General features: G+C 38.8%; 2 protein-coding genes across 2 annotated transcripts in view; one reads left to right on the top strand and one right to left on the bottom strand.

The window, feature by feature from the left end:
- Nucleotides 1-2368: 2368 nt before the first annotated feature.
- The window catches only part of LOC106657422, a 67244-nt gene continuing 42350 nt past the window's right edge, over nucleotides 2369-27262 (bottom strand). The window contains exons 2-17 of the mRNA XM_023463577.1: nucleotides 14127-14298; nucleotides 12654-12677; nucleotides 12463-12578; nucleotides 12143-12380; nucleotides 11437-12059; nucleotides 11190-11379; nucleotides 10473-10865; nucleotides 9719-10389; nucleotides 8746-9643; nucleotides 8472-8669; nucleotides 7070-7706; nucleotides 6786-6989; nucleotides 6472-6606; nucleotides 3691-3968; nucleotides 3405-3602; nucleotides 2369-3329 (exon numbers count right to left, since the gene is read on the bottom strand). Of these exons, the coding sequence (XP_023319345.1) occupies nucleotides 3064-3329; nucleotides 3405-3602; nucleotides 3691-3968; nucleotides 6472-6606; nucleotides 6786-6989; nucleotides 7070-7706; nucleotides 8472-8669; nucleotides 8746-9643; nucleotides 9719-10389; nucleotides 10473-10865; nucleotides 11190-11379; nucleotides 11437-12059; nucleotides 12143-12380; nucleotides 12463-12578; nucleotides 12654-12677; nucleotides 14127-14298 (5241 nt within the window). The 3' untranslated portion in view covers nucleotides 2369-3063. The remainder of the gene's footprint in view (nucleotides 3330-3404; nucleotides 3603-3690; nucleotides 3969-6471; nucleotides 6607-6785; nucleotides 6990-7069; nucleotides 7707-8471; nucleotides 8670-8745; nucleotides 9644-9718; nucleotides 10390-10472; nucleotides 10866-11189; nucleotides 11380-11436; nucleotides 12060-12142; nucleotides 12381-12462; nucleotides 12579-12653; nucleotides 12678-14126; nucleotides 14299-27262) is intronic.
- Nucleotides 24318-26027, top strand: LOC111694650. The gene is made up of 2 exons (XM_023463569.1): nucleotides 24318-24478; nucleotides 24539-26027. Exons 1-2 carry the CDS (start codon nucleotides 24395-24397, stop codon nucleotides 25859-25861), a joined length of 1407 nt encoding a protein of 468 aa, XP_023319337.1. The 5' UTR covers nucleotides 24318-24394; the 3' UTR covers nucleotides 25862-26027.

The raw sequence follows: 27262 nt of genomic DNA, 5'->3' as shown, positions 1-27262 counted from the left end.
TGTTTTTTTACTATTACTTGAACGAAGTCCTTTAAATCATTTAGTGCTGGTAAACGATAATCTTTAATTTTGCTCAAAATGGAAGAAGCTTCCTTATAACTCATTTGGCAAATTTGTAACAGCGAGACGTCTTTATTTACCATAATGACTTTCATTTTCTCAACTCCGAGTTTTCTGATGCTAGGTAGGGATGTAGTAATAGTATCAACAGTCCCTAACATTGGCCGATCGAGTGTTAATCTTATTTGTTCTCGTTTTTTATGCAAGTAATCGGCAGTTTCTGAATCGAAATAAAAACCAAATTCTTTATGAATAGCCAGGTATTGCTGAATGCCTACAAGAGTCGATCCGCTCGTTAAGTTTTTGGATGATTTACCATCGTTGTTCAAAATCAAATTTTTGATATCTAAACTTCGATATTTCATAAAAAACTTCAAAATCTTCAGTCGAGTGTAAACGTCACAAGAAAATCCATTTGACGACAACAACCGTACCATCTCAGCGATGTAAAAAGTAATAGGATAATCATTCAATTCAGATGATGTATATACTGTGCTAAACGTAATATTCTCGCTCAAACTGTCCAGACTCGCACCTCGTTCCAAGAGTGACTTTGTCAGCTCATAGTCCAAAAGCGACACCGCCAATTCCAGAGGTGTGAAACCTCGAGCATTTCGTGCCTCGATATTTGCTCCTTTAGCGACGAGTAAGTCGACAATCTCCTCGACTGGTCTTCTCTTTTTCTCTTTCTTGTCGTCGTCTGTATTGTCGATACAAAATTCGTCACAGTCACACACACGCAGTCGCGCCAATGCATGAAGCGGAGTCGACTTACTTTCTTTTTCCAATTGATTCGGTTCCGCGCCGTTTTCCAACAGTACATTCACGACATCCGCTCGGCGGTACTTGCAGGCTATGTGCAGCGGCGAGCACGTGTACGAGTCGACATTCACGTCCACGCCTTGGCTTAAGAAACGTTGCACTGTCTCGATATCGCCGCTGAAGCAAGCTCCGTGTAAATAGGTGTATCCATGATCGTCGCAATGATTTTCCTCGGAATTTGTCAAAAAAAAATTGATGAGGGACTTTGTCTCTGGGTCATCGTAAGCATGATATTTGTTCCATTTGCTTTCGTGTTGATTATCGTGCCACGCAAATTGTGGATCGTGATAGTTGAGACGATTATAGGCACGTAACTCCGATTTGCATTTGTAGTTGAGATTGGACGAATAATGAATTGCAGACTTTCCATTTATAAATATTCTATGAATATTTAGCTCCATGAACTGCTTCATAAATGTAAATAATGTGTAAAGCTTCTTGTGTAATGCGATTTTCAAAAATGTAGATGGGTCACGTTTAATCATATCTTTTAATTCTTTCATTTGTTTAAAATCCATTTGCAAGGGATTACTTCTAAACTTTTTCAATATATCTCTTATGTTATTCTCGTTGAAACAATTATTTTTAAATTTATCTTTTGCCATGATGGATTTGGATTTTACTAGTGAACACGTTTAACACTTGGTCGAACTTGACGACTCACCAACACTCGAGGAAATAGAGACGAAGATGTGAGCAGCTTCGTGTACTTGTACGAACTGATCTCTGTGAAGCACACGTCTAGCGATTAACCATGTATTTTAGAAAGTAGATTAAATTTTTCTAACGTGTCAGCCTCCAACACGTGCGTTGCGCAGTGCGCATACAATGTCGCGCATCGGGGAATCGGGGAATGGCGGCTCTTGGAAATTCGAGAAAAATACTCGAACTTGATGAGTCGAGTTTTTTCAAGTACTCGCACAGCCCTATAAATTAGTAAGTAATCACTTTACATACGTTTTTATCGAAGTAGTTTGTACTTCTGATGATAAATTTGTATATTATTACTTCATGTACGATTACTAATTAGTTTTATTTTTATCAGCGTTCAGTTAATAACATGATCTCGCAGTAATTATTCCCGCATGAGTCGGAGCTCATATCTAGAATTCTGAACATGTATTGGAATGAACCTTCACTAATAAAAAAGTGCATAATGAATCAAAACCAACCACTGACTATCAATTTCCTTCCCCTTAAAAACTGCATATAAACATCAAGTAAGTATATTTATCATTTTAATTTTTTTGTTTCCTTCAAGTTTTCAGAAAGCGAAGCGAAAGCTCTCTTTTGCAGAAAGATGGTAAGTATTTTTTACTTTTTCACTGAAAAGGAGGTGGCTAAGTTTATTCTTTTTAAACTTTGAGCCAATAATGGTATTTTTCATATTCACGAAAACGATACTCGATCTCGATATTATGCAGAAGATTTCATAAAAACCGTCGTTGAAAGGGATTTAAGCAGTAAACTCATTTGTTGTCTCAAGTGCAAAATAGTACGTGAATTTTATTCGATTATTATTTTCACAAACTTACAGCGGGTGTATAACGTAATGACGCCCTTATGCATAACTTTCCATTATCACGAATAATCCATTGTTTCAAAAAACAATTAATTGTCAAATTCATTAAAAATATTCTAACTTTTTTTACAAAGACGTGTATTTTGTTACGATTGAGTATCAAATTAGAGTAATTGACGTGAGTTAGTACTAAGAGCATTGATCTTATCAAATAATATGTACAATATTATCATATTTAATTTAAAATAACGTAAACAATATCTGTAGAATTAATTTTGTTATCTACTTATACAATTCTTAGTAGCTAAATATTTATATTTTTCGCACAAAATATTGATCATTTTAATAAAAACAAATTTTTTTGTCTTTAATTATTTCTATCGTAAGTGTAATAACTTTGCGGATATCTAAAAGTTTTTCATTGCGTTAATTTGATACCCTTCGATTTATGTAGTTTATCAAATACATAAAGTAATAATTACGCCTTATAAAAATATAAAAATCACACGACATCAAGCACGCGTATCGTCTTGCAAACAGTCAGTCATTCAATCCCTCGATTCTTCTGCGCAAACATAAATCAGTCTTTAATTAAGTAGTAGTTTATTTTTTACAATTTGCCAACGGCGTCGAAGCCGTTCCCGCGCTATACCCTCGTGTTATCGAAATAATCCGTCGGGATTGCTGGCCGCGCCGCTGCAGTTGCGCTCGTCGCTGCCGTCCGAGCACTCATGGAAGCCGTTGCAGACGCGCGACCTCGACAGGCACCTGCCCAGCGGGCAGCGATGCCCGCGGCAGTGGGACGTGGCCGTGGTCGGATTCTGCCGCGCCACGACCTGCTGAATCCAGCCGATGTAGTAGTGTACCTTCGTGTAGACGCCCGGTCGGTCGGCTTGGCCGCAGCCGAAACCGTTGGACGTGATTCCTGCGACAGACGGCACTTCGTTGAGCAAATGTCTTTTGATCGAGTGTGCTGGTTCGTAGCTAAATGTGGACTTACCGTGCAGGGTATACTTATTGTCGGGACCAGGACAAACCAGAGGTCCACCGCTATCGCCGAGGCAAGCATCCCTTCCGCCCGCCTTGTAACCCGCGCAGAACATTCCCGGCGAGATTCTGTACAGAGACGAGAAGACCGTTTGCATGATGCACATCCCCGTGGAGATGACTGGCACCTCGACCTCTTGCAGCGTCTCGGCTGCTCGAAAAATGAGACGATGCGTTTACACGTTTTGTACTTGAACGATATGCCGATTGTTGCAGTTTGTAATGAGTAATGCGCTTACGGAAAATCCTGCCGATCTCGTAAAGTTGACCCCATCCGGTGACCGTGCACAATTCGTCGTGTTGCGGCTCCCTCGACGGCAAACAGACCGGCCTGACGTAATCGCTGAACGTCATCGGCTTCTCGAGCCTCAGCAGGACGATGTCGTTGATATAGCCCGTGTTGTTGTAATTGGGATGCGTGACGACGTAGTCGACTCTCAGCACCTGCTCGTACGGGCTCGGCAAGCTCTCGCGTTTCGTCGTACCGATTCTCGCCACCCAATATTCGTTCTCCGATCTGCGAGTGAAAGATTTTGTCGTTTTTAAATTTTACTACAGCTCTAATATTTCAGTGCGCTTCGTGCGCCGTAGAATTATTTATTATTATATTATTTTTCCGTTATGAGATATTATTCATTTTAAAATGTTTACTGTTCATAGGATATGAGATAAATAATGTCATTTCTTCAATGATATAATATAACAGATGTATATAAAGACTAAGTTTTACTTCGTTCACAGCCCTTCCACGTACCGTAGACAAACACGGCACAATACCGCGAGCCGAGCAACACTATACACAGAGAGGTCATGCATGCCACGCACGACGTAAACAATAGAACGAGCACAGATCTCGCTGCTCTTTGCGAGTTATTCCTTGCAGTTAGCTTGATCATCACAGAAAGGTTAATTGTTAAAACAAATTCCAAGTGAGAACGATGGAACACAGAGCTGTCAGGTAATTTTCATTTTTTGAGAATTTTAAAAAATATTATGCCTAACTATCTTGACCTTATTCGAGCTATTTCAGAGTAAAAGAGAAATCCAATGAGAAGTCGCTTATTGAAAATAATTGTGAAATGTCCGACATTAAAAACGTACAACTTTTACCATTTTTACAGGAAGATTCAGTAAGTATTGATAACTATGCTTAACTTGTATTGTACTTGTTTTTCAATGAAAATTCTAACACAGCTATAATTTTTTATAGAATCATATCCTTCAAAATTGTGAATTGAATGATAGAAGTTGTGAATTTGATGACGAAATGGAAATAGTTGTTGAATGTGCAGATGTCAAGCCCAACATTAATTCATTACCAGTTGTAAAAATCGAGGATGGTTCTTCAAATCCCCTGCATAGTGTAAAAAATAGCGATAATTATAAAATTCAAAACATATTCAAAACAGAACCTGTGGGTGAAGTGAAACAAGAAGTTGTTAATGACGCTGTAGAGGAATCGAATTTGAATTTCGACCATGAATTTGTTCAACAAAATAAAAAAAAGGGAACTACAATAGATTTCAACAACAAACATAACCTCAAATCACAAATTGGTACGGTACATAGTGTTACCACCTATGAATGCGATGTATGTAAAAAGACGTTTAAACGGAAGTATGATCTGAATAGCCACGTTCAGTCAGTTCATAATGGTATCACTCACACATGTGATATTTGCGGCAAGAAATTTTCAACGAAGAAGTATCTCCAGGTCCACATTAATGCGGTGCACATGGAGGTCACACATGCATGTGATATATGCGGAAAGAAATTTTCTCAAAAATCTAATTTGAGAACTCACATTGATACTTTGCATAGGGGTATAACACATACTTGCGATATATGTAAAAAGACGTTTAAACAGAAGTATAGTCTAAATTACCACGTTCAACGAATTCATAATGGAATCACTCACACGTGTGATATTTGTGAAAAGAAATTTTCAACAAAGGGTACTCTCCAAATCCACATCGATACGTTACATAGAGGTGTCACACATGTATGTGATATATCCTTGAAGACATTCACACAAAAGGGTCAGCTGAAAATTCACATTAATACGATGCACAATGGTATTGAAAATGTTTGCGATAAATGTGGGAAGAAATTTTCAACAAAGGTTTATCTCAAAATACACATCGATTCGGTGCACAACGGTGTCAGACATGCGTGCGATGTATGTCAAAAGACATTTAAACAGAAGTGTTTTCTGAGTAGGCATGTTCAATCAGTTCATAAGAGTATCAAGTATACATGTGATATTTGCGAAAAGAAATTTTCAACGAAACAGTATCTCAAGGTCCACATTGATGTGGTGCACAACGGTGTCAGACATGCATGCAATGTATGTCAAAAGACGTTTCAACAGAAGTGTGATCTGATTAGGCACGTTCAATCAGTGCATGACGGTATTACTTACATGTGTGATATATGCGAAAAGAAATTTTTACAACGAGGTACTCTCAAAATTCACATTGATTCAGTGCATAATGGTATCACTCATGCATGTGATATTTGCGGAAAGAAATATTCATCATAGAAGTATCTCAAAATCCACATCAATTCGGTGCACAGTACTATAAATACTTGAGATATGCGCGGAAAGTTATTCTTCTACAAATGAAGTTCGAAATCTACATGGATTTATCACACAACGATCTCACATTGCAAAAAATAATTTTCACAAAAGTCTCATTTAAAAACCTATGATGATTCGGGGCATCCCTCATGCATTACAACTCAACAAATGTATAAAAGCTTATTTAAAGGACTAGTTCAAAATGTTTTAATTTTAAAAAATCAGTAAATTGTTTGTAAAGCATATCATTAATTTTAAATCTAATAAAATTTGGAACCATTATGATCGATGACACTTTTTTACCTCATTTCGACTCAAGACAAAAGTAACTCAATCAATCAGAATCAGTTTCAAGTGGCTTCATTTTATTACTTTTTATATAATTAAAAAAGCCAAATAGTGGTAAATTTCTTTTTTACTAGCTAACATAAGGACTTACTTGTAAAAGCAGTGAGCTGCCGATATGATCCAGCGATCACTTATGATTGAACCGCCGCATTGGTACTCGCCCTCTTTGTAGAGCGCAACCTGCCACGGCCAACTTCCGGTGCTGGAGCTACCACCGCCGACGACTCTGTAAACACGAGTATGAGGCCCTTGTCTATGTCCCCAATTGTTATCTCAAACGCGCGTCTCGATCTCATTCATATTATAAAAAAAAAAATAAATAAAAAATAAAAAGCACCAAGCGACCCTTGATCCATTATACTTTAATGCACGCTTAAAAAGAAGAAAAAACTGTGTAATTACTACCTCGCTTGAGTCGTTGCCTGCGTTCTGATGCCGCACTCGAAATTTTTGCACTTCACTCTGAGGACCTGGCGATTGGGACACTCCGTCGGTGTGAAGGTCAGACTGTTCTTCTCCAGCGGTCTGTCGTTGCTCAGCGACAGACTGTAGTAGTTTTTGTCCCGCGAAAAACGATCCTCCTGCACCTGCTCGACCTTGGCGAAATCTCTGTGCATTCGTCAAAGTACGCGGCGTTGAATATAATTCTTTTGCCTTTCAAATATATTATAGAATAGAAAAACACTCACTGATAAGTTATGGTTTTGCACACGGCTCGTCCGAGATCCTCGATGGACCAGGGTAAACTTCGCCTCTGCAGCAGCTCGTCGCTCAGACACAGCTTTCCCCACTTGCCGTTTTTTCGTATGCTCAGAAAGCCTCGATCGTTGTAATTGTTGACTTCAGGCCTGTAGTTGTACTTGGCGTAAGGATAAGCGGCTTGGTTCGAGTTCGTCTTGGCGGACGACAGCGAGGGACGCAGTAAATTGTTACGGTTCTTCGACTTGTGTATCTCGCGGCCGGAAACGACGTCGGTCAAGTTGTCGTCGGTGCGCAGCAGGCTGTCCTCGACGATGGCATCCAGCGAGCTCGAGCTGTCGTCGTCGTCGTCGTCGTCGTCGTCATTTTCGTCGTCGGCGTTGTCCTCGTCCGAGATTATTCTGTCGGCCAACGAGGGCTGATCGCTCAGCAGATCCTCGAGATCGTCGCCGAACGGATGACGATAGGTCTGCTCCAAGTTCGGCTGGAGGATCTCCTCGTCGATCAGAGCGGCGCACTTCTTCTCGTCCTCGCCGTTCGGGCAGTCCGGTGCACCGTCGCACACCTGGATCTGGTCGATGCAGTACTTACTGTTGCCGCAGACGAACTGGCCGTCTTTGCACCAGTCTGAGAATGAAAAACGAGTTATTTTTCGTTCGAGTAATTAGTATTTTCATGGGATAAATCGATTTAGGACAATGGAATAAGTTATTGGGAATAATTACAACAACAAAGAATTCTTAAAATTCATCTGAACTTCATTATATTTATATTGAAGTTTCTATCCAGGCGCCAGTCCATGCACCAACGAAAAAAATTATTCTTTTCATTTTTGCTTTTTTTCCTCAAACTAACTGGGGACATTATGTATTTACCAAAATATAATCGCGAAAAATGTGTGACGGTGTACAGTTTTTCGATCATATCTTGACAAATATGCAAAATTTTGAAATAATAATCGCATCAATCGATTTTTCATAAAATTTTACCATAAAACTGATAATCCACTTAAAAACTATCAGTGTAAAATTACTTACAAACTCGATTGTAATACTAGCGCGGTAACTGTGAAACAGGTCTCGCTTCACCGCGACATGATTGTTGTATCTCGAATCGAAATTAATTTTTATCCTATCCAAGAGCCTAATCTGCGGTGAATAATGAAAGCTCGAATAAATAGAAAGCTATCATTTCTATTTAGGAATTTCATATGATTATGATGTAAAAATAAAGAAACAATAATTAAGTATCAATTGTACGTCTCAAATTTTAATTTTTCAAGAGACTATTTTAATAGTTGGTAAACGAATTTGAAGGCAAATATTTCATTCAATTCATAAAAAATTGTGTCACATGTAACACGAAATACGATATAACATATACTATACATACCACAATCAGCCTCATCCGAGTAATCCCAACAATCTACATCGCCATCGCAAATCTTTTTGTCGTGTCTCTGAGCCTTCAAGAACTCAGCGCAGGTACAATTGATCTCGTCCTCGGAGTCTGAGCATTCGCCAAACATGTTGCACTTTGCAGATCGTGGTAAACATTTACCGTCGTTGCATCGAAAGCCGTCGCAGGGAACTGTAATTATCATTTTTTTTCAGTAACTAATTCAGCGCAACGAAACAATCATTTAAATTTATGAGCAAACTCTTACGATCAAGGGTTTCATTGAAATCAGCTACTGGAAAAATCATTTTGTCACTTCGTTCCTCGACTCTGGTTAAGGTTTTGGTCAACACCGGAACGCCGTCACGACTGAACGTAAAATTGAGGGTAGTTTCTTTAGGTAATGTAATTCCGAAGGTTTTATTTCCTTTTGCTATGACGTCTGCTATTTTTTTCAGCTTTTCCAGGTCGATGATATTCGACGGTTTTGTTCTCATGGGCAAAGGCGGTGCTTGCGTTGCTTCGTTCCTTGTCTTCGTTGGTTTCTCGTTACCTGTTCTAATTGCTGCTAACTTTCGAAGATTGTCCATCAAGTATTGTTCTTTATTTTGAATTGCATCAACCTTGTCATCAGCTGCTTTTGTTGAATTTTCAGATGTCTGATTTTTTACTGATACCACCGCAGACTCGAACGTAGATGGAATTTGATCAGCTTGAATGCTCGACGAGACCTTTGTGCTTATCGTCGTGACAACCTCAACAATCTGTCCCAAAGTTGCCATAGCTGGTTCCTCGATCACGTCCTTATGCACCTGAGGCTTTTGCAGTGTATTATTTTGCAATCCGAAAATTCTCTCCAAAAGAATCGTGTCCGCCGAAGAATTGGCATTGGTCACGCTCAGCCTGGTGGCGATGGTCTGAGGACGCTTATTTTTATCGATTTTGGGTCTTGGTCGGATGGGTCGACCCACTCCCGAATTGCTCTTGACCGGGGCCAAGGTCACCAGATCTACGACTACATTGGGTTTGGACGTATCGTTGTAAGTTCTCATCGTGGACTGCTCCGATGTGCTCGGTTGACTAGAGGTTTCGCTTAAATTTATTTGTGGCGTGCTCGTTTGACTCTCGCTGACCTTTAACTCAGGTATTATTGGCTCTATGTTTACCTGCAAATCCAAAAATGTTCTTTTTTATTATCCAGATAAAATTTGTACGAAAATATTTTTACTTTTTTAACAAACCTGAACTGATGATAAGTTTTTAGGTACGTCTACGTCGATTTCTTCGATAGCAGCGATTCCAACGATACTACCAATTACCGGCTGGATCAAGATTGGACTTTCATCGATCAAAGTTTCATTGAAAGCGTCAAAATCAGTAATTTTTCCCGTAGTACTAGCAGTAATACTCGTAGTAGGAGGAGCCGTCGTAGTCGTAGACGTAGACGTAGTTGTTGTTGTAGTTGTAGTTGTAGTAGAAGTAGAAGTAGTAGTAAGAGTAGATGTATCTTTTTGGGAATTTGCCTCTTCGCTATTGTCTTTGACAAAAGTTTCGATTTCGACGATTCTTTCGAGATTGGGTATGATCGACCCCGGAGGTCGCTTCGTTGGCTTATCCTTTTTCAGCGATTCCTTGGACTCGGAACTGATCACTATCTCATCCTGTATAGGATTAATTTTATCCACTGGAATGGTGTGACTGAAAGGTTTCAATGTTCCGGGATTGCGGACCAAGGGTGGTTTCGAGCCACCGTTCAAATCGGGAGTTTTGTAGCTCGTGTAAACCGGCTGCTTTGGCTCTGATTCTTGCGAAACGCGATGGTGATTTTCGATATTTTCTTTCGTATTGGTTGCGTTGGAATTGTCCGGCTCGTCGGCCATAATTTCGCTGTATTTATTTCGGCTTTCTAAGTCTGCAAATAAAATTTTCGAATTATACAAAATGCAGCTGTTTCAACATATTTTCCATATAAAATTGTATTGCCTTTCACATTACCCAATTCAGATTCAAGTACTGGCTCCGCTACTCCGATTCCAGTCAGTATGGTTGGCTCACTATCACCTTCGTTATAGATCGGATAAGTCGAAATCTTACCCCCCATGAAATCTTGATTATGATTGATGTAAGTAGTCGAGGGCTCTTCATTGACATTGGAAGACGTTTTCAACCGAACATCGTAGGAATCGGGATGCAATTGGCCGCTGGTTTCGATCGTAGTCTTTTCGTCCTCGGGACTTTGAATGCCAATAGTCGAGGGTTTGTTTTTGAATTTTCCATTCGGTCGGAAATTGACCATGTCTTCTGGGACCAAACGATCGTGAGGAAAAACGCTATCCTCGTCGTCCATTGAGCTCAGCATCGGCGGTATCAACGTATTGACTGACATTACTGCAAGTAAGTATTAAGTAGGTATTCAATAATTAAATTGAAAATGTTACATCGACATGTAGATGTTTTCAAATGATGGAAAATTTTATTTTCGATAGTTGAATTCAATCGCATTTTTTAAATTAAAAAATTATGAGATCATAAAAATTGTAGCAATGATCATAGTTATTATTGCAAATGAAAATGACTGGATGAAAAATTAATAAAAATGTTTGCTACTATATTGAAAGAGACGAGGATTGTAAGCTCAACGTACTATTACCCAAACATTTCATATACTGTTGGTGCAAAAATGTTATCTCTACTATTGATAATGATACCCACCCGTATCAGTTTCTCGAGACGGATCGATGATTGTCGTAGGGTTGTCGGTACCTTTTATCGACGCATCAGTACTGGACGTGGTGACAACATCGAGGCCGACTTTTGGCAAATCCATAGCCAGATGCGGCGGTACGATCGGTTTCCAGGGCGAAGTCTCGAAGTCGGGCTCGCGAAACTCGTTGACAATTTTTTCGGACGCGTCGAGTACTCGATCCGTCGGCGTCGTCGTGATCGAAGCAAGTTTGACCGCAGTAGTAGTAGCAGCAGAGGTAGCAGTAGCTGTGGTAGTAATTGCACTAGTCCTCGTACTGGTCGTACTGCCAGCGACAGAAGTAGCGGACGCAGAAGCAGTACTCGTCGGGTCGGTCGTGGCCGATTCCGCTTTGTCGCTTATACCGCTCGTGCTCGAGATTGGGGTCGACGACGACGACGACGACGGGCGAACCTTGACCGTAGATTCGATTTTCGTCGTCGTCGGGTCAAGCGTCGAACTACTACCGCTACTGCTCGAGCTCGTTGCAGTCGGCGTGGTTGTCTCGGCACTCATTGCCGTAGTCTCGTCGTCCTTGTTTCTGTTCGTCAGAGTCGTTGACCTAGAAACATTGAGCTTCGTGGCTGTGAACGTGCCCTTGACCGTTGGCTGATGAGACTGCTGATTAAAGTCTATTTCGGACACGTCCAAGCTGCTCTCGTGCTGCTGCTCGATGCTCTCGGTTGGGCGCATTTGTTGCTGCTGCTTCAGCTTCGGAGTCGATACGAGGGTGACGTTGCGATTGGGCCGCAGTATGCCGTTCTTCGTTATCATCGTGTTGCGCTGCTGCGACTGCGTCGTCGGCGATTGCTTTTGATTCGAGCCCTCGGCGTTTAGTCCTGTAAACGGATCGTTTGTAGTACTTTTTTTTTCTTTTCATTGAATCTTTTACGTCAAAATTCTCTTTTCGATATGATCTTACGTTTAACAGACACACTCGTCAAGTCCAATTCCATATCTTTAAACAGAGATGAGATAGAGTATGTCTCGTTGGCTATTATGTCCTCGATGGTGTCCTCGACATTGGTTATTGATCTAGGGATCTTCCTTCTGTCTAAATACAGTCTGAAAAATACTTTAAGGGTATTGTTTTCGAATTTGTCGATCATCGTCTGTTTGTAGGCTGGGCCCAGTACACTTCTTCGGAAGAGTAGCTCGAACTGCAAAATTTAAGATCAATAAAAACGGCGTGTTACGAAAGCTCGCCCTCACTAGCTTGTACTATTTATCAAATGAACTTACGATATTTTTGTATTTTTGTTCTTTCTCACGGAAAACCATACTAGTGTTAAGTTTTAACATTGGATTATATTTTTCGCCCCTCACCACTCTGAACTGTCCTGCGAAACCTACCACTGCTGTAAAATTATTTTGATTAGTTTGATGAAGTATAATTGATGAATGCAAAAAATGAACTTGAAAATATTTCTTACCAGTTTTCGAGTCTGTGCGGAGTGCTGAAAGAAGAAAAATTCATTGCATCATTATGAAATGTTTCAAAAGTCATTATTGCATGGTAAAAAATGGATCAATTCAAATTAATTGAAATATTTGAATCACATAAAATAAAAACCGCTGCCAATTTATTGGCAAAGAGCTTCCTCATAAAAAATAATATTAACAAAAGGCATCGGTTATTAACTTGAAAATTCGTATTTTTAAATTTTGATTCACTGCCTAGTGTCCTAAGTACGTTAGATCACGACCATCAGGACCTACACTACCTACTACATTTCTATTCTATTTAATTATTATTTCTAAAAAACAACTTTTCATTTCGAGTCGTTAATTTTGAAAATATTCGGTGAATTTCTATTTTTTTGGTCTTAAATTAAAGTTTGACTGCTCTGCTTCCATTCTACCGTAAAAAAAATATAAAAATTCCTTCATTTATACATGAAAAATCGAAAAAAAATTTTTTTTCAAAAAAAAAACCATTTTTCATCCCGATACGATGAAGCATAACTCTTTAACTACTCGGTGGATCCTAAAATAAGTTTTTGACGCTTCTTACGACACACAAATCCTTCAAAACGAGCCGAACAACTTCGCGCTGCGTGTCTCCGTTCAAAAGTTACACTGGTTCCAGACCACCAGACGTACATACACACACACACACACACACACACACACACACACACACACACACACACACACACACACACACACACACACACACACACACACACACACACACACACACACACACACACACACACACACACACACACACACACACACACACACACACACACACACACACACACACACACACACACACACACACACACACACACACACACACACACACACACACACACACACACACACACACACACACACACACACACACACACACACACACACACACACACACACACACACACACACACACACACACACACACACACACACACACACACACACACACACACACACACACACACACACACACACACACACACACACATACATACAGACATTTGTTGGTAATTCAATGTAGTTTCCAAATATATAAACCAAATTGTCCTACGAGGTCTGGTTCAAAATCTCGTTTTCGAGCCTATCACAGAGCTTCCTCTATGAGGAAGCAAAACTAAAGAAAAATAAAATTCAAAGTGTACAAATGAAAAACTATTCGAGTTATTTCAAGTGCCATGCAACTGAAGAAACAATGATGTACGTTAAGTAGCCTGTGCGTAGGCGTCAACTAGCTTTTATAAACTTTTTGATATAACATTTATAAATTAAAAATTCTATTTCTTCAAACAATTTGATCAAAAATACAGTCACGAAAATATTGTTCATTCGAATAAATTACATTGAAAAATCATCAAAACGTAAAGTAATGATCGTTACGTGTTCGTGTGATTGTGCAGTGAGACTCTTTGAAACGAGCTTCTTACCTCCCATCCAAAGTGCCAATCCAGCAATTGCAAGAACCGCTATGAGGACCAGCATCGAAATGACGATCAGCATAGCACTGCCGATTTTCCATGACGAGCCGCTTCGGCCCGATTTTGACGAGTGCGGCGGTACTCTGGACCATGCCGAACGCGCAGGCAGGTAGTAATCGCTCTGCAATCAACAAATGAAAATACATTTATAGATGTATGCCACACCGAGGCCGATAAACGAATTTCAACGTTCGTAGGTAAAAAAAATTGTTGGAAACATTCGAGCAAGGTATAAAATCATATCATAAACACAAATGAAAACTCCGTTATATAAAAATATTTGGCACATCGGACGCATAAATGATTACTAAGTTCTTTCTTTCTCTCTTTCTTTTTTTTTATGGGAGGGTACCAGAGCTGTGCCCAGACTCTGGAGCAAATTCACGCGAGGCCTGCATAATACGTTTTAGCTAGCGGTACACCTCGAGCACACACACACATGCAAGGACTCCGAGAGGCGTGTTGTATTATATAGACGTATGTGTTCACGGCGCGCTTGCGGGTGATGTGCTTGAGAATAGATTTTTCGAAGGCGCGCGCAGAACGTATTCCGTGTCGTGTGTGTGTGTGTGTGTGTGTGTGTGTGCCTCCTGCTCCGCAGCTGTATTTGCAGCGCGCCGCGCACGCACCAGCACCGAGATGATGATGGTGATTTTGGAGCGCCAGAGTCTGACCGACTTCGAATGCTTTTGTGTCCGCGTACACGCGGCCACTATTTATCGTAAACGCTGTTCGAGAAGTTTTTTTTTCCCAGCGCGTACTTGCGCAGCGCACCTCAAAAAATTTTACCGTACGCTACGAGTGAATTTTTCACGTTTCGCGTTAAATCTTGCGCGGACCCGAGATGTACGCATCGTAGGCGAATTGCGAGCCACTGTCTCGTGCATTAGAATTAATAGCTTAATTAGAGAGATGCAGCTCTTGCGCTGCCCGCGCATTGGTCGCTACACACCCATCGCATCGAAATGAACACATATGTACAGTCGTAGGTAATTTTTTTCCTGCTAATGAACTGTCAGGATGCATTTATATATGTAGAGGTAGAGCGAGATGATATCGTGTTGGCGCGCGCGCGCGCAAGCTTTAACTGTTTTTTTCTTCATTCTCACAGTCTCGGCACTTGGCGGGAGGAAGTTGTTATAGAAGTATATGTGTAAGCCCTCTGCGCACCGCGTAGCAAGAAATTATCTCGCACTTGTTTATTAAAGCTCCGTAGCTTAACTTGGACAATCTGTACGTTTTATTGATTTCGTTTTTCATTTATGCAAAAAAAATATTTGAAACAAATATCATCAGAATCAGATCATTTTTGATTAGTCAAAGCACGAACAGAGCTTTGAATATTTTTTGTTTACTTCAATAAGATTCTCTTATTTTTTTACTGCTTGCAGTAAAACCCAAATATACTTCGAGAATATTATGGTTTTCAAAATTTCACGTAGTAATTCTGAGTCGAATGTAATGTCGCATGACACACGAGATTCCACGACTTTTTTAAGAGTCTGCACACGCGCAACCTAATACTATCACTTCTAGCAGCCCGATTTCAAGCGTCAATCGTTCTCAGAAGTCGAAAGATCGTTGAAAACGAACCCATGATAGATGTGAATTGACGAACTATGCAAGTCTTAAACTGCAAATAATTTTATTGAATATATTCAATGATATTCAGAATATATTTATAAAAACTTTTTTTTTATCACTATAATAGCTAATAGTCAGTAGAGAACAAACGTTTGAAATCTAAATATCTCTGAGCTGTTACAATTTCTATCGGTTTTGTAGCTTCCTAAGTCCTATTTACGAAAATAAAAGTAATGAAATAAAATTCAATGAGAAGTTTGTGTGAGTGAGCTATGAAAAGAGTTGTCCGAAACAGACAAAGCATTATTAATAAATTATAATAGAGATTAGCAAATATGTATGATGTAAAATAATACGCGGAAAGGATGTAAGATAAAAGTTTGATCGCTTCGAGATCGCTGAACAAAGGCCCACAAAGTAAAAGAGAAAAAAAGTACACATCATTGCCGCTGGTTAAAAAACGAATTGAACCAACTGACATTCGAGAAAAGCTATAAAAATTGAGCGCCGCAACAGCTACTAAACCGGGGTCCCTTGTTGACATTCATGTAACTCAAACTTCGTCAGTTGCCTTGTACACTCATAACTGAGTACTCGCGCGTGTTCAGTGCTTTAGTTTACTCAGTGAATTCTTCTGGCCTTTGTTAGATGACCACGACGAAGCACGGACAAACGCATACTACCCAAAAAGTTAGTGTTTGTTTAGAATTTAACTTATAGTTTTAACTTAAAATTGAAGTGCAAGACACCGATGCACGATAATGAATTTTTTTTTACATTTTTACAAAGACAGTTGAATCTGTTATTGCCGATTGAAAAATCTGTATCAAATTTGTAATTGAGTAAAATTAAGTCATTATTTTATAGTCATTTATTACTTTCATTGTGACACGAATACGCACAGTAACTATGTGTGACAGAAAACCACTTAAGTGGCATTCAAATGTCCACAGAAAAACCTATTAAATACATATGGTTTTATATTGTTCTAAAAGTCGATTTGTCCTATTCTCGCGCATTTTCATTATAATTCATTATAATCCCCATTTAAATTTAAATTTGAAGTTATATTTGAGCATTGCCATCTTCAGTTTTTTGGCATCTTTTTTATATTAAACTAAACTTGCAATACCGTATAAACCCCGGGGTAAAACTTTTTTTTGCAAAAAGAAAAATGCCACTGAAGTAGTTTTCAGTCATTTGAAGATTCACGCTAGAATATAGGCCTGAACTAATCTGATATTAATGCTAATTTTTAACAGTAATAACTTAATTATTATACAAATTTAAAGTTCATGAAATTTTTTAAAATGATATAAAAAGGTTGATTTACTTTTTCAATATAATGGAATTGTTATTCACAGATTTTTGGATAACTACTAAGAAATTTGAATAAAGGATAATTCTTGGTGCAGCCTCAAAATGTTATCGACATTTCAACTTACCAGTTCCATCAGGTACTTTTTCTAAAATCTATTAATATACTTGTATTTTTACGTAGTAATTTTATTGATCTGATCAAATATGTGCAGTGTAAAACAAGAGCCAGAGGAAACCAAGCAAGGTAACGAAGATCATTCAACTTTACAACATTTCCCAAGGAATATCAATGAAAATAAAAATGTAAGTAGATTTGATGTATCGATACTTTCTTTAATTTTAATTGAAACAATTTTGTTACATATAATTACGGACAATTAATAAGTACATTTTGTTTCAATTCAGCAAAATTTTTCAGAAGATGAAATTGAATCAGAATTTGAATGTAAGGATGTAAAACCTAACTTGGATTTTTCATTTTCCATGTCACCAGATTCAAAGTTTAAAAATTATCATCGTGACGTAAAGAAAGAAGTGTTGTCCAAAACTCAAGACGATTGTAAAAAAAAATTGAATGATAGAGGTGTGATAAAATTTATGAATTTTAAATCAGAAAAAATCAATGAAAAAAAAGTAATGCATATGAATGGGATTCAAGCAATAACCAAAAAGTATGAATGTGATATGTGCAAAAAACTATTCAAATTCAAACGTAATGTTAAATTTCATATGAGTGCAGTACATAACTTGTTTAAACCTCTCAAATGTAAAGTATGCCAGAAAGAATGTATATACGAACATGTTATCAAAAAGCATGTGTTCGTACTCATACACAAACTTATTTTACACAAATGTCAAATATGTCAGCAACAATATGTAGATGAATCTACTCTTAGAAAACACATTAATACAGTACACGAGCATACGAAATTAAACGAATGCCTGAAAAATTTGGGAAATGAATATAATCTCAAAAAGCAAACAGATTCAGTACACAAACATATTAAACCGCACATATGCGGCGTATGTAATAAAAAGTTTAAACATAAATTTACTCTCAATAGGCACATCAATGTAGTGCATAAACTTATAAAACAGTACAAATGTGAAACATGTCAGCGAGAATTTGGACGGAGGGATTATCTCAGAAGACACATGAGTGTAGTGCATAAACTTGTAAAACAGTACAAATGTGAAACATGTCAGCGAGAATTCAAATTTGCGAAGACTCTCAAAAATCACATGAACTTAATACATATGAATATGAAACCTTACAAAAGTGAAACGAGTCAGAAAGCATTTGGATCATCTTATTATATCAAAAGACACATCAATGCAGTGCATAAAATTATAAGACAATACAAATGTGAAACATGTTATAAGAAGTTTGCACAAAAATCCGATCTGAAAGTACACATGAATATTGTGCATAAACTTATCCAAACCCACAGATGTGATACAAGACATAAGGAATTTGGAGAAAAATCGAGTCAGAAAGTGCATGTTGATGTAGTACATAAACGCATTAAACAGTACAAATGTGAAACATGTCAGAAGGAATATGGATATAAACAACTTCTAAAACAGCACATCAACGTGGTGCATAAAAATATTAAACAGTACAAATGTGAAACATGTCAGAAAGCATTTGGATACTATCCTAATCTCAAAAGGCACATCAAGGAGGTGCATAAACTTATCTACTGATGTAACAATAGAGTTGTGAAACATGTCAGCAGGAATTTTTATGCCAATATCACCAATGAGGCGTATTACCTTATTATACGAATGAAAAATATGTCAGAAGCAATCCTCTCTTAAAATATCCTCCTCTCTTAAAATAATAATGGACCTGAAAGTGAAGACATTTTATACGGCCTCTGATTGGTCGACTGACTTTTGACTCGAATCGGAATTGAATAAAGTTACATTTACAGTCAAAATATTAACTATTTCAAAGGGCGACTGAAAAGCTGATGCGTGCGAAGTGCGTTTGAAAGTTACTAGTTTAATTTAAAAATGTATCGCAAAAAGTATAACAAAAATAAAGTGAATTTTCTTATTAAATCTCAATATTATCAATTATATCAATAGGAATGCATATGGAAAAGTAATAATTAACAAGAAGCTGTAAGGTAAAAAATGTAAATACTATCAATCAGCTCATTTTTCATGAGGTACCAAACTGTAATTATACTCAGTTTTTATAGCTTGACACATTTTCATTCAATTTTGAACTGAACAAATAGATACTGAATAGATCGACTATCACCATTTTTAGAGGTCTTTATAATCCCCAAGAATAAAATAAAATTTGGACCTCTGAAAACAGGAGATATTTAGTCTCAAAAATTCTGGAAAACTTCAGAGGTATTCTTTGAAAAATTCTAAAGTTTAGATGATCACTCTTGAAGTGGCCTCTAAGTCTCATGAAATTAAAGCACAGAAAATTTTATTATTATGAACAAGGGAACTCTTTAAAAAGCAAATTCAGGTGGTCTCCTTGTAAGTACGACTGAGTTTTTAATTTTTTTCACATGTGATCTTGAAATAACAACATTTCTCTTGTTGATTATGATGTGAAAATTTAGTTCAGATAACCTTTGTTAAAATATATCGTCGGCAACATTTTATTCAATTCAATCTTATTTCCTTCGGCATGCATATAATTTTTACAATTCAGAGATAAAGAAATGGAAAGCATCGCGTCTGCTGCAACAATGAATCACCTCCGCAGATAAGGATCTCGAAAAAAATGCACGAAACGTGCGCGTCATCGACCTCAACGCTTCTTTCACGGATTAATCTCACGTGTAATGTATAGCCGCCACCTGATTGCAAGGAAAAAAAAAAGAGAGGAACAAAAATCGAGAGTACTCGCGTACACATAGTTGCTCCAGTATTTCTATTCGATGCATCTTATAAGTACAAGTAATCAATTGATACGAATCGTCCGACACATGTTGAATTCATCCGCGACCCTTTTTTCTCTTACTATCTCATTAAAACCGCATCAATCTAGTTCTCGATCCTCGATCGCCGGGCCGCGCAAGCTCGCGATAGAGACCAGTAATTAACGAATGATCGTCATCATAACTGCACTTTGAAGTATGCCAATCCGTTTTTATTAATTTTTTGCTGTTGTCTCACATTTTGCTTTATTATTTTTCGTTTACGCCAAGTGTGCCACGCACATACCGGTCTAATTTGTTACACTTACCCGGTTTAAAGTGCAATATTATTTAACATGTGGCAAAGCAGCTCGATGCCGATGCTATGTTTTTCTTTCCTCATTTACAATATAAGTATACGTACACGCGAGACGATGTAGAAATAGGCACTGTTAGCATAAATTTTAATAATTATGGCGAGCTTGATGGAGAGGAACACGACCGCGACGCGCTGATGCCGATGTGCTTCGTGTGTGCATGCGTGTGTGTGTATATACAGACGTGCTATATAAATTTAATTGGTCGTCATTGAGGATTACGATCTCGAAAGAGGAGCCCAGCGACGGAGGTGTATGTATCTCGCGTGTTTTACAATGTATAACCCATAAGCTCTCTTGAATTAGAATTTAAATTCTTGCTCGTGCCTCGAGAGCGCTGTTTATCTAATAACGACGTTTTACATCGCCACATAATGTATTTATGTTTACTACCGCATCGTCGTTGAGCGAGCTGGACTACTTGCGGAAATTCTTCTTTCTCCCCGTCGAACATTCACTCGACGCGATCGCGATCATTGGATGCACGTAAGAAATTTTGATTCGCGCCCGAAAAGAAGCACCCTCGTGAATGACATCGATGAAAGTTACTGTCGTGTTTTGAAGAAAATACTAGTGCCTGCTGCCGACAGAAATTATGGTGTACAGCGGCAATCTCGACATCGATAGTTACAAGTGCAAAATTGAGCTCCGAGCTTGTACGAGTAATGGCTCGTTATTTTTTTCTTCCTTCCCTCCCCGTGAGAAGAGAAGATGGAAGCGAAGATAAAACTTGTGTATCGCGCGCTTGTATTAATGGGGTGTGTATAAGTTGTTCCTTTTTCTTCGACTTTTATATGTATTACTCGCTCGGCGGGCAAAATGCGTTAAACAGGAGTTGGAAATTATTACTTTATAATTTTTCCCCCGATCGACGACGACGAGGTGTGTACTTTGCCACTTTAGCGTTTGTAAACTTTTAAAATTACATAATCGACGTCAGATCGCTCTTCACGAGAAGCAAAGAAAAAAAAAGGAAAAAGAAATAACTCGCGCGCGGATAAGTATTATTTAATCACGCCATGAGAATGATTCGCGCGAAGAAATAAAAAGTGTTCCATATAAGCATTCGCACACATGCACGCGCGGCGGTACATCGAGTGCATCATAGAGAGAAACATAATAGCTGCACAACACTGCGCTGTGCGATGGTGTTGGTGTTTGTGCCGCGCGCGATCTTTAAGTATTTCAAGGTGGCGGTAAAATGTGCGTCGATTGACCTACTGTTAATGTCCTTCGCAAATGGCTAGTTCGAGTCTTTGGACAGTTCATTGAATAGAAAATCTTTTGTGATTCGTCGGCTCGCACACACTTGCTGTTCTATTGTCTGCTCATTTTTCTTGATTAAAATTGACTGCTACACTCTTCTTAATTAAATATATAATCGATATTAACCAACTAAGTATATCGCGATGACGTATATTCGTCGAAAGAAGAACTGACAACGCTCTAATACGTGCTCTCGCCTTTTTTTTTTACGTAAGAAAAAAGAAAAAAATGTCCTAGTATTCTAATTACATACGATTTGCAAAGCGAAATAGCTTCGTCGCTCGGCAGCGCGCACGTGTATAATAGTTAAGTGCAGGTTGAGTTAAAATAAATTAACATTGTAAACATTATCATCGATATACGCGTCTGCGAGGCGCAATTATTTTATTTCGTAATAAATTAGCAATGAAGAAAAAAAGAAGGAGGTGTAATGCGCTCCGAGTCAGTGCTTCTGAAAGCAACGTTAATTAGGATTCTCTCTGCGTCTATTTTTTTTTCTCCACTGCTTCTACTTACTCTTCATTAATAAAATGATGCTCGGGTATTACAATCAATTTTCGCCCGAGACAGTCGAGGTATGACGAAAGTGCTCGAGAACACACACACAGCACGCGAGCGTGTACATATACTAGCGACTTGTATGCCATTATCCGAACACGCAGTACACCTACCAAAGGTCTATCAGCGAGCAGATATAGGAAAAAGGCATTAAAACTTTTTTTTATTTTACGCAGCTAGTAAGTAAAGGCGCAGTTTATATAGGGATATAGGCTTATCGCCGGTATAGGGTTCGCGAGTGCAACAGATTTTTCAAATTTTCATTAAAATTCCACTCGGCGAAATGTGCAACTAATTTTACGTGCCGCACCGAGCGCGCGCGTACGCGCTTCGTCTGGGCTTATATAATCGTAAATCTATCACACAATCGATTTTGCTTTATTTTCGTTGATCGTCGCGTGAATCGGATCGGCTTGGAATATTTCCACCTCGCGTTCTTATGGGCTTTTACGCGCGAAGTCTCAACAAATAAACAACGATGCGCAGTTCTGCGTACATAGTATTTTATATAGGCTTCGCGTTTAGCCGATTTCCGAGGCGTGACGCGCTTCGTACACCCGCGTGGAAACGTAATGACGAGAGAGGAGACTCCTTGTTGTTTTTGCCTTTACGAAATATAGCTCGATCATCGCGCCGTAACTGCGTATACGAGAGCTTTTTGCTCGTTGTAATCCTCAATAAAATAAAATTCTTTCTTATAACATTATAAAATTATTGTAGAAACCTATAACAAAGGGTTTGAGTCCTTAAAAACAAATTCATATATTCTTTCTCTCTTGAAACAAAGCGACGCGCTTTGATTTCGAACTCTCGGTCACAACGCGTCGTGCTTAAAGAGCCGAGGCAGCACGCGCGTGCACACAATTCCAGAGTCGAAAAGCTCGTTGTCGTGCGCCAAATGCATTAACAAAGAGAAAAAGATCCAAGCGAAACGTTGATATACTCGGCTGTGTTGCTCGATACACTTTTCGCACGCGAGCCTGGATCGTGTCTGTGTCTGCTGTGTATGTGCGCGTGTGTGTGTGTGCTCACGTAGCGGAGCAAAATATATAAGGCGAGGGCTCGTGTGCCACGGTATATTAAAGAAGTAGCCGCAGTTCGCGCGCTCGGGCAGGGCAGCAAAATGTGTGTGCGCTACGTAAGGAGCCGCGCATCATGCGGACTGCGGCGAAGAGAGAGAGAGAGAGGCTGCAGTTATATCGCGATGCCGAGCATGTCCAACTATGCAGATGCCATGCGAAGCGTAGTAACAGCTACAGCCGCACTGATATAAGCTATATATGCACCGTAGCAGCCGTCGTCGTCGTCGTAGCCGCCTCTATGTGATAAGTTGCACAGGCATAGGCGAGAGCGGCTTCGTCCAAACGAGTGGATAATATAATGCTCGGTGTATTTTACTTTTTCTAATGAATGTCAATATCTCTTTCTTTGAATAATCTATGCGATACTAATTATGAATTTGATCATCGTAAAACGTATCAGTTCGAGTTTACAACGATTTCGGTACTCTGAAAAATAAATCGATCTCGTTTACTAAGATCTGTCGTTTACGTTCTCATTCATTACTTTTTATTCCGTGCAACAATCGAATTGACTCAATCAAGTGAGATATTGTCAAAAAATAATAATTTGAATTATTTTTGACGGTCAGAGAACGCAAATATTTTCGCTAATTGTGAATTTTAAACAGACGATTTATGGTGTTATTGAAAGAAGTTTGAGAGCGCATAATATTCTTACTATTCTAACCAACACGCTAGAAAAAGTTTCACTTCAAAAAATATTTTAAGGAAAATTGACGTATAATATTAGTGTATCGTTACTCGACGCACAGACCAAACATGACTCCAGAATTCGGTTAATATATAATAAGCCCACGGTTAATTGACATTTATTGTATTGTCAATCGCATAGACTTTTATCCTTGAAGAGCAACTTGACAAATAAAAGAAACTTATTGAGAAAATTAAACGTATGCTACAAAATTTAATAGAAATTTAAGTCGTAAGCTAATAAAGACTCATTACATAATGAAAAAATAAAAATAATGACGTCAATCGATAAATTTTCACTCACGATTTTTGCCTTGCATAAATTCACAACGCTTTAACAGTGCTTTTCACTCTTTTTAAGACGGATTTTAACAAACGTTTTATTCGTGGAGAGTCATTTTTTCAAATTTTAATCCATTCGAGTTTATAATTAAGTATTAATTTCATACATGGCTAAATCCATCGATATTTTAGCACTGTTCGTGTTTTTTTGCGTGATTACACATTCTTTGCGAGCATCACCGCCGCCAATAGTAAGTATTCGGTTTTGATACAAAGAGTGCATGATTATTGGAATATGTCAATATTTTTAGCGGAAAGGGAAACCTCCTAAGCAATCTGGCCACGTCGATGCCCCTAAATCTTCGGGATCAATCGATAAAGAGATCAAAGCCCAGTGCAAAACGTCGCAACCAGAATGCAAAGTCAACGTAAAACATATGCAATCGAGGCACGCGCTCCTCATCGACTCTACCGATCATACCAAGTTCGTTTATCCGGACAAATTCGGTAACGTTCACTTGAAACAAAAGCAACATATTCATCTTGCCTGCTCCGGAACGGGTAACAAATTTGCTAAAATTAAAAAGCAGTACTCGACGGCCACTTGTCTATGCGACGACAAGTTCTTTCTCGAGGGCAAAAGATATCTGTTCGACGAGCTGCTGTGCGACAAGACACCCCAATATGAGATCCTGTCAGTCGATAAAAAAGGAGACAATAATCAGTTCAATGTATGCTTTAAAACGGACGTCGGTGGTACTTATCTGACGCTCATGCAAGTTCATCATAATATTAAAAAGCAAAGGACTAGTTTCGTAAAGAGCACAGTTCCCAAAGAGGCAGCTTTCCAACATTTCGAAAACGTTAACGACGATGGCACACCGCTCAAATTTTCACCGACTTTTATGCAGGTCAACGGTCCCAAGTCTCTAGATTATTTTTACTATTTCGCTTCGCAAGAACAATCTTTCGAGACGGAATTCCCGAAAAATGTCTACATTCAGAATGGCCAAGATTTGATTTTCAGTCGCGGGCACTTGGTGGCTAGGGCAGACATGGTGTACGCTCCAGCGGCACGTGCAACGTACATCTATCTGAACACGCATCCGCAATGGCACATCATCAACAGGTCCAATTGGAATAAAATCGAAGAGTACGTTCGAAAAATGGCCGTCAGTTTGGGCAAAGTTTTGAATACCTACACGGGCACCAGTCCCGATCAGTTGAAGTTGGAAGACGACGAAACTAAAAAAGACAAAGACGTTTATTTGAGCGTTCACGAGCACACGGAGAAGGATAAAAAGGGACGAGAGAAAAAAGTAATCGACAAGAATTTGCCGGTGCCGCTTTACACCTTTAAAATAGTCGTGGAGCCGAGCACAAAATCCGGCGTCGTATTCGTCACCGTGAACAACCCTTATCTCCGCGACGATCAACTGGATAAACATCAGTTTTGCAAGAAAGTCCTGCCACTCCCAGCTGAAGTTGACGTATCGAGCAACGAAGTCACCAAATCGGGGCACTTGCACGGGTACTCTTACATGTGCGAAGTCTCATCATTCTTAGACAAAACCGGTCTTCGTTACTTGTTCCCCGCGGAAGTGATGAGCGTGGCACACTTACTAAGTATTTGAAAAAATGTGTTAATAATTATTAAAAAAGAATTACAAACGATAACAATTTCTCTAAAATGCATGTACATCTACAGCCCGGAAAAAAATTATGAAATTCTATAAAAACCGCAACTATATTACGTGCAATACGTTTGTGCGCAATCGAGCAGTTCTCATTTGCTCTATAATTCACCGGATATCCCACCGGTTGATAAGAGTAAATTCTTATATACTTTTATTTACTGGGCTTTGTTGGGTTCAATTTTCTCCGGCAAAGTTACAAGTTATTTATTAATATCTTAAAATCAGGCTATGGCTTCATGATTGAAACGTATTCTTTATTCATTGCAATAATACCTTTAATTAAATTGAATTAAAATTTTAATATTATGAAATACGCTGCCATCATCAGTTGACAAATTCGAGCATTCCCATGAATGAATTATGTAACGTTCATATCTCCGGTCAAATCTAATAAAAGCCAAATTTATATAAAACCGACCTAATAATAGCAGCGTTCGATTTTTAAGCCATGCTCTTGAAAAGTAATAAAGAGAAAAGAGTTAGCTGAACTCTTGGTGTTACCATCCGCAGTAACGAAAAAAGCCATGTATCTGCTATTATGGTTCACGTGGTATACACATAATATTTGATGATTTTTCTATTTCTGGAGCCTAGGCTAGCCCGCGAGTTTTTTCAACACTGGGTTTGAATGTATACAAAAATAGACTTACGCGCTACTCTCGCCGAGGAATGTATTACGCATTAATTCATTTTATAAGCTAATTTTCGAATCGATACAAGAGCATAATTATATTGTACCGAGCGAACATATGTGGACAAAGTAAAACTTGGTTAAATTACAAATTTCTTGCTCTGGGTCTTGCACAGATGCTCGTCCCTCGCGCACTTCTCCCGTAGGCATATGATATATTATTGTACACGTATGAGTGTCGCGAAGTTGGCACGCGTACAAGGTGTAAATTATTAATACGCGCTAAAACTAGCGACTCTATCTAGAGTTTCGACGTGTACAACACCGTAAACCTTTTTTTTCGCTCGTTCTCGGGCGCTTGTACATATTTGTGCACGACCAAGAGCTTGCGTAGAGACTCGCTTGTTGCATGTGTAGCTTGTTTCTTTTTTCATTTTATTTTTTTATCTACAATAAATATCACTGGCGCACCGATTGCAAATTGAGATTCTCCATAACATATCAACTGCAAAAACATATTTGCATGGATCGCAAACGTGCACAGGCGTGATTATTTTCAAAAAAAAGCTCACGACACGAAACTATGGAATTTCTGCTGCGAGTGCAATACGTATTATCGATTATAAGTTTATAACGCTTGTGAGAAAAGTCACGAGTGAAAACAAAAAAACGGGTGAACGGAAGACTAGCGAAGCGCTCGCGTTATT

The sequence above is a fragment of the Trichogramma pretiosum genome, unplaced genomic scaffold (genome assembly GCF_000599845.2).
Source record: "Trichogramma pretiosum strain Unisexual culture from Peru unplaced genomic scaffold, Tpre_2.0 scaffold119, whole genome shotgun sequence".
Lineage (NCBI taxonomy): Eukaryota > Metazoa > Arthropoda > Insecta > Hymenoptera > Trichogrammatidae > Trichogramma > Trichogramma pretiosum.
This window is presented reverse-complemented; position numbering and strand designations above follow the sequence as displayed.

Bases quoted from the DNA above. Each gene is read 5' to 3' on its own strand.
- LOC111694650 (XM_023463569.1), top strand. From the start codon at position 24,395: ATGGCTAAATCCATCGATATTTTAGCACTGTTCGTGTTTTTTTGCGTG. The intron at 24,479-24,538 runs GTAAGTATTCGG...CAATATTTTTAG, and splicing joins GAGCATCACCGCCGCCAATA to CGGAAAGGGAAACCTCCTAA.